Source organism: Musca domestica, unplaced genomic scaffold, assembly GCF_030504385.1.
Source record: "Musca domestica strain aabys unplaced genomic scaffold, Musca_domestica.polishedcontigs.V.1.1 19, whole genome shotgun sequence".
In the NCBI taxonomy this organism is placed as follows: Eukaryota; Metazoa; Arthropoda; class Insecta; order Diptera; family Muscidae; genus Musca; species Musca domestica.
Window position 1 is genome coordinate 11,732,484 of NW_026712245.1, and position 7,857 is coordinate 11,740,340.

General features: G+C 35.5%; 2 protein-coding genes across 4 annotated transcripts in view; one reads left to right on the forward strand and one right to left on the reverse strand.

Annotated features, from left to right (window-relative positions):
- LOC101890368 (sarcoplasmic reticulum histidine-rich calcium-binding protein) overlaps positions 1-4,351 on the forward strand; it is a 73,526-nt gene extending 69,175 nt beyond the window's left edge. For all 3 annotated transcript variants that reach the window (XM_059121306.1, XM_059121308.1, XM_059121307.1), the window contains exon 6: positions 104-4,351. In XM_059121306.1, the coding sequence (XP_058977289.1) occupies positions 104-212 (109 nt within the window). In that variant the 3' untranslated portion in view covers positions 213-4,351. The remainder of the gene's footprint in view (positions 1-103) is intronic.
- Positions 4,352-4,387: 36 nt separating this feature from the next.
- LOC131802041 (UDP-glucosyltransferase 2) lies at positions 4,388-7,036 on the reverse strand. The gene is made up of 2 exons (XM_059121387.1): positions 6,387-7,036; positions 4,388-5,279 (listed from the first exon to the last, which is right to left on the reverse strand). The coding sequence occupies exons 1-2, from the start codon at positions 7,034-7,036 to the stop codon at positions 4,397-4,399; spliced, it is 1,533 nt and encodes a 510-aa protein (XP_058977370.1). The 3' UTR covers positions 4,388-4,396.
- Positions 7,037-7,857: the final 821 nt, after the last annotated feature.

Here is a 7,857-nt window from a genome sequence, read left to right on the forward strand (position 1 = left end):
TGGCTGTTTATTTTTAGTCTGAACTAGAACTCAAAACTCGATTTCGATTTAATCCATTGCTAACTGTGTATGGGTGTTTGTGTGTTTCTTTCCCTTTTTACAGATGCATCGGTGAGCATGATTGCAAGCCTCCCGTATGTGCCTTTGGCGAATACAATGCTCAGTCGGGAAGATGTCCCACTTATCGGTCACATGGCAAGCCCAAATTTTGAGAAACCGACGAATTTCCATTTTACTTTACGTTTTCACCTAAGCTAAGTTTCCAAATTAGTCATATTCATCGATTGAATTTAGGTTTAGTTTTAATTGTCGATATTGTGGATGTGTGAGTTTTTTTTTGTGTTTTTAATTTTAATTATTATAATTATGTTTTTTTGTTTTTAGTTATAGTCACTTTATTTTTATTTTATTTTTGTAAAGACTATCTGTTTTCCTTGCCATAAAAGAATATTCCCTGCTTCCAAATGAAACTTATTACATTTAAAAAAAAACGTTGGAAATCAAAAGCAGATCATATAATCGAATGCAATTTGAGTTCATAAAGGAGAGAGGCAAGTGTGAGGCCACCTTCCCCCATTCCTCTCCTCTCTTGTGCACATCAAAAAATGCCATATTTAACGTCCTACAACATAATATCGCTTGTTTACTAAAAAAAAGATACATAACTCAAACATAGGGACCTTTGGAGTTAAAACAATTTTCATTTTTTCTACATATCTTAATTTATTTTTTTGTTGTTGCAAAATGGTTAGACTTAACATTAACATTATTGTTATTTAAAAAACAGGGGGAGGGCAGAGAAAACCTAGGTTTCGGAAAGAGCCACCAATCCTCATCAGTTACCCTGCTTTTTGTGTGGGCATATTCTCTCGTTCAGGTAAACAAAAGCATAACAAGTGGAGGGAGATGAAATTTTTTTATAAGTGCGGAGAAATGCCAAAAGAATGCAAACAGAAAGAGTTTAATTTAATTCTTTGGAACCTCTTCTATTGAGCTTACTATTTCGTCACTTGGGTTAACAAAGCTTTTTGTCATATCAGTTACTGTGGTTTCCGTTGGAATTGCAATTTTCGAATTTCGAAAAAATGAAATTTGTGCTGAATTTCGCAGATTCTTTTCGAAATTAGAAAAAAAAAATTCTGAAAAAAAATTTTTTCGAAGAAATCTGAGAGAATTACAATTTTCGAATTTCGAAAAATTTAAAGTTGTGCTGAATTGTACTCGGTTTGTGCCCATTTGTGTCGTTAAAACTTTTAAGATATCTTTCGATGACAAGTGATATGGTATGATTGATAAGTGAGCACAACTCAGCACAATTTACCTCATCTCAATATTTGAATTTTTACAACAATTACAGCGATTTTTCTGAAAAAGTACCGTTTTTTTATTCGAAATTTTCATCTTGAAAACGGTTAAAGATATTGAGAAAAAATAAACGGCGCAAATTAGCACAAATCAAACAGAACTCAGCACAACTCTCAATTTTTCGAAATTCGAAAATTGCATTTCTTGCATTTTAAAATAACTCCTGGGGAGAATATCCCTAGATAAAAAGCAGGAAAACTAATGAGAATTGGTGACTCTTTCCGAAACCTAGGTATTCCCTCCCTTACCCCCTGGTAAACATTACCATCTTTCACCCTACAACACATAATGGTAAGGGTATTATGTCTATGCGCATTTGTTTGTAAAATGGAGAAGGAAGCGAGATAGACCCATAGTTACCCATAGGATCTTCATAGAATCATTCGATGTATTTTTGTGAACAAAATGCAGGTCGTATTTATTATCCAATTCAGATGAAATTTTTCAAGCAATAATTTTTTGGCCCAAGGACTATCTCTGTTCATCTTCAACCGAGTTAGGGTTAATTGTGCAGCAAATGGCTAATATCAGCCAAAATAAACTGAATTTTGGCAATTCCGAAAGAATTCATCATAGAAATAAGTTCTTCAAATTTGTTGAAAATTTGTTCACATATAGCTATAGCTCCCCCTCCCCCATATAACGGTACCTTGGTATCGGTATTTTGATGATTTTAGCGACATTATTCACCGTAATTGTTTCAAATTTGTTATTTGAGATTCGTAATGGGATACTACAGCCTATGACAGTAAATTGTCTGTGCAGGTCCACGTCTTCGTATAGCCCCCATATAACAGTACCTCCCAAAATTCGGTATTTTGATGATATTAGCGTCATTATTTCAAATTACGTATTTAGAGCTCGTAATGAGAACTACAGTCTGTGACAGAAAATTACCCATGCAGGTCCAGGTCTTCGTATAGGCCCCATATCCCCTCCTTATATTCGGTATTTTGACGAGTTTAGGTACAATACCTACCGAAATTGTTTGAGATATCGTATTTGACGTTAGTAATGGATGCTATAGCCTGTGACAGAAAATTGTGTATGCTGGTCCAGGTCTTCGCTCAGCTCTGATATAACGGTACCTCCCTATATACGATATTTTGATGATTTTAGCTACATTATTCACCGGTAATGGCTAATGACAAACAATGCCTATGTTGGTCCACGTCGTATAAACCCAATATAACGGCTATATTCGGTATTTTTAAAATTTTGACAGAATTTTTTAAGGATTTTATTTTTTGAAAATTTCTAAATTCGTTCCAAATGGTGGAGGGCATTCAAAGTTCGGCCCGGCCGAACTTACTGCTTTTTAACTTGTTTTTTTTTTTAATTTTATTAAATGAAAGCAAAAAAGTGTGGGAAATAGCATCAAATTTTAGAATAAATTTAGATTTGCTCGAATTGGTCAACTTTGGCACGAATAATGGCCTTCATACGGTCAATGAAACCGTCACACTCTGCCCGAATGTTGCTCTGCGGTATTTTGGCCCATTCCCGGCGAAGCGCTTGCTTGAGGTGATCGACACTTTGGCATTTTTTAGTGCCAACCTTGCTTATATCCAAAAATTTCCAGGCACAATAGTCTAACGGATTGGTATCAGGAGATTTTAGCACTGGAAATGGAGCGAGGAACCTCATTTTCGCGATAATATTCGGCATTTATTCTGATGCCACGGTCGATTAATACGAGCGGAGAGCGACCATCGGCTGTTATGGTGGCCCACACCATCACTATGGCTGGCGCTTGAGTTCTGGTGGCCAACCGAAGGTGAACATTTTGGATATAGCTCCCATATATATCTTGAGTTTTATTGTTCACCAAATGGCTACTATCAGCCCAAATGTACTGAACGGCACTTCCAATGGAATTCAGCGTAAAAGCAAGTACTTCACATTTTGGTGAAAATCGGTGCAGATAAAGCTATAGCTCCTATATAAATGAGTAATATGCACTGATATAGTCGGCACCACCTGACTTTTGACCTTTACTTGCTGATGTTCATAAAAAAAAAACAATGGGATAAAGCCAACTAGCTCGCAACAACAAAATACTATGGTATCCCGAGCAAACCTTAAGTTTACTTAATTTTTTAATATCTGAAGTTATATTGAGTTTATAAGCATTTAAAATCATTAAACCATGTTTGCTTATGCACAGAAATTTAGCGCTGATATTTGGCGGCCTCTTTGCAAATTATTATATTATTTTTTTGTTTTATAATCTTTTAAATTCGTGAAGTCAAATTTTTAAAATGCATTTTTCTCCGAACTTTATTTATTGAAGATTCTTTGAGTAAATAAGCGATATACAAACATATATATATTAAAGATTGATATGCGCTTTATTTTCACACAATATAAGTATGTAGTAGATTCAAAGGAATTTCGGTTCTTCTAATCTCAACCAGCATACTTCGAGTCTCAAAAAAAACAAGATTTTCTCTTTGATTTTCTAAAATATAGATGCAAACACAAATAAATTAATAAATATATTTTTACACATCATTTTTGTATATACATATATAAGTCGATTACATATTCACATTAAAAAGTATTTTACTAACATTCGAAATATTTAAACGGAAAAACAACATTCAGTATGTACTTAATTCTATTTTTAATAATTTATATACATAATTTGTAATTGATGAGAACTTCTTCGAATATACATATACATACAAACATATATATATACATACATAATAAATAAATAAATAAATACTATATATAAGTTAAGTATAAAATACAAGAGGATACAGAAAAAGAAGGATATTTTTGAAAATAAATTCCTTATTTTAAACATTACTAAGCTTGCGTGTGTATGTGTGTAAATTGCAATCGTAGCATATACATGCATACAAACATATATTTTTATTTGTCTTGATTTTAAAGATTTTTTGTTGTTTTTTTACAAATAAATAATTATGATTTTTTTTACATAAAATGCTACATAATAAAGCTAGTCATATGACGACAATTACCGGTAATATTTGATTTTGAGCTTAACCTTGGAGGTAAGTTTTTATGATTCGAGCTTCTTTTCCAACCAATTGCATAATTTGACTACAATTAACAATATTACAATGACAATTAAATAAATATCTAATGAATAATATTCAAAAAAGTTCAAATCCCTCAGAGGACTGTGTAAATGTCTTGCACCGCCGTATCGCATGACATATTCCAGCCAAAAGATGACGCTTTCTTCGCTGCTTTGGGGCCTGTCGCGATATAATCGAGAGAATGCCAATGCATTTCTATGATACCGATCAGTCTTTAGAAGTTCGTTGAGCGTATCCACCAATTGGGCTGAGGTGAGATTATAAATGTCCAATGCCATGCCCAACTGTTTGGTTTGTATTCTGGCCACGTTGGCTCTCTGATCGCCAAAGAAAGCAAAACCCAAAATGGGTTTAGCATGGCTATACACTTCCGAAACACTGCCCTTGCCGCCATGCGTTATAAAAAGCTTTGTATTATTCCAGGCTAATATTGCATTTTGAGGCCACCAAGCACGACATTTAATGTTTGGGGAGAGTTTTTCCAAGTCCTCACAGTCTCGGTCATAAGTCCATATAACTGTATAGTTGATGAATAATTTAAACGCCTCAACGAAAACTCTTGGCATATTTCTATCCAACATTGACCACTTAACTCGGGAACCAAAACTCAGATAGATAATGTCCTTTCCCTCATTTAGGATGGTTTCGAGATCACTGTCACAGTGTTCAGTGGAAGTTTTGTTGGCATATAGTTTTGAATATTGCAGACCACCAATTTCAATAATCCCCGGTACCTGTGGACCAATGGGACCCTCACTCAACGAATGGTGATTGACAAACGTCAGGGAGACATTTTTTCGTATTTCCCAAAATGTAGGGTATTCGGGTTGGGGGAAGTGTTCACTGAAATTAAAAAAGAATATAAATATTCATCAAAAGCAGAACTGAAAACTAAAGTAACTAAAATTCTTCTCAAAGAAAAAATAATCTTGTTCGGCCGTTACGAATTTTTACACATCATATAGCTAAGTGGACTGACTTAAAAAAAACAAGGAACTTTGTTGAGTTTAAGCAAACTTGGATTGAAGAGAAAACTTTTTATATACCATCGAGGACTAACAACGACTACCAATATCAAATTTGATTTTTTTTAACTACAGGCTGAGATGAAAAAACTGCAACCAACTTTAGACTGCTGCCATTTCGAAGCCACTCGTCCGACAGCTGTTAAAATTATTTCAATCACAGCTCATTATACTGTTTACAAGCGTACAAAAACATGGTGAGAATTTTCCAGAAAAAAGAGTTATTCGTGATGGAATTCAAGCGTGATATTGTAATTTCTTTATATTTGCTAAAAAAAACACCAGTGGCTATCGTTAGAGCACTCCAGCATTCAAATGTGAATAAATCTTTTGTGTCTCACACCATCGCTCGTTACCGTGATACTGGTAACGTAGCCAGACGTCAAGGAAGTGGACGGAAGAAAACAGCAACATCAGCAGAAATGGTTCGAAAAGTATGGAAGTGACTTGATCGAAACCCACGTCGCAGTGACCGAAAAGTGGCTCGCGAGCTGAACATATCGCAATATTTCATTCGGCAAATATTAAAAAAGGAGCTCGGGGTAAAGCCATTGAATTTCAAAAAAGTGCAAGAAGATACATCGCAACAGGAAGAAAATAGACTCAAAATAATCCAAAAATTACAAAAAATGTGGCAGGATGTCCATCCATTTTGATTACTTCGTGATGTAAACTTTCAAACCCCCGATGCACCCTCACAATCTTTTGAGTGTTTTGAGTGGCAACCGTATGCCACTATCAACTATCCCTCACTTTTTATAGGGAATATCTAATGAAGGCTGTCCGTTATACCATCCAAGGCAATAGTATATTGGCTCGGAGCTGATTTTGATGAAAAATATCGATAGAGTCTATACAAATAGCAACACAAGCACACACGAGTTTACATTCATTTTATACGTTATCCTTTCATCCTAGTACTCACTCATACACTTCCTTCATTTTGTGCAAAGCAATGCTTTCGACGAACTTCTCGAACCATCCAAATGCAACACCCCTCCAACCTCTGTATTGATGTCGATCGTAGGGTTGAGGCACATATCGTCTGTATTCCGGATTACCAATTAATTTATGAATAAATCCAATTGGCTGCCCAGTCCAAATCACCACCGAGGGACACTTAAAATGAGCAGCCACACCCAATTGGTAGTCATTGAAGAGGTAACCCAATAGCATAAGATCGAAATGATGGTCTCTCGGATCCTTCATAAATTTACGCCACGCTGGATCGTTCATAAACTCTGAGGTGTCATCGATACGCTTCATCATGGATTCAATCTGTTCCAAGGCATTCGAATTTGGCAAATGCCTCGATCTCGTGTACTCCGATGATAACTTTATCCATTTTAGATTTTCAGGAGCTGAGGAGAATTCTTGCACTTCCAGAGTGGTTATAACGGTTACATTGTGTCCCCTGTCCAGTAGCAAATTTACAATTGATGTGTAGAGCAGCAAATGGGAACGGTGGCTATTGATGAACAGGGCCAATATGTTGGATGCGTTGGTCAGCTTGAAACTCCAGCTGCTAATTAAGGCCACTGCCAGAACGAACGAAGTGAACGGTGACCCAAACATTTTTCGAATGCCATTTGGAAAAAAATTAACCGTTTGCCAGCTATGTTTTGCATGGAAAAGACTTATCTGACGTTGAAAGGCAATTAACAATCAATCACTTCATTAGGTTGATAAAGAAAACGCCGCGACATGCGTTGGTGGTCAGTGTAGCGCCAGCGATTTTTTTATCTATTCGACCCTTTTCTGTTGGGGGCTGACGACAGTTGTCTATCACTTGGTAGTCATTAAAATGCAATTATATTTAAAAAGTTTTACAAAACTATTGTATTATTAAATAATCCAGATTTTTGAAATAATAAATATATGGAAATAAATTCTGATTTGTGGCTAAAATATGGGAATAATGTTGGTGGGGCACATCGCGCTTTTTAGTTCAAATATTATATCGCAATTGCAAAATCCAAGGTTTCGTGGGGGTTATTTCTAGGTTCGGATTTCTTACATTCGTAATTAGCAATATGTATAGCGAACTATATGTTCAAAGTGGACCATGTGTTGGGAGAATGAAACGAATAGCAATTCTTGTTTCCTGTTCCGCATTGACATGGCAGTGATAAAAAAAAAAAAAATTCTTGAAGAAAAGGACCAATATTGTTTGTCCAAATTCTAGTGTTAACACAAATACCAACATATAAATAGACTAACTGTATGAAATAACCAGCCCAACACCAGGTGTCCTAACAAGGCTTTCAAATAAAATTGTACCGAAGATATGTTACGAACACATATTATATAGACTATGCAACAACAGCCGCTGGTTTCTCCATTCGCGATCGTTTTTTGAATTGGGCACTCCACAAATGTCATTAAAGCGTCAACCC

Coding starts and splice junctions, on each gene's coding strand:
- LOC131802041 (XM_059121387.1), bottom strand. CDS start 7,036: ATGTTTGGGTCACCGTTCACTTCGTTCGTTCTGGCAGTGGCCTTAATT. Junction 5,280..6,386: donor AAAATGAAGGAAGTGTATGA/GTGAGTACTAGG, acceptor TTTTAATTTCAG/TGAACACTTCCCCCAACCCG.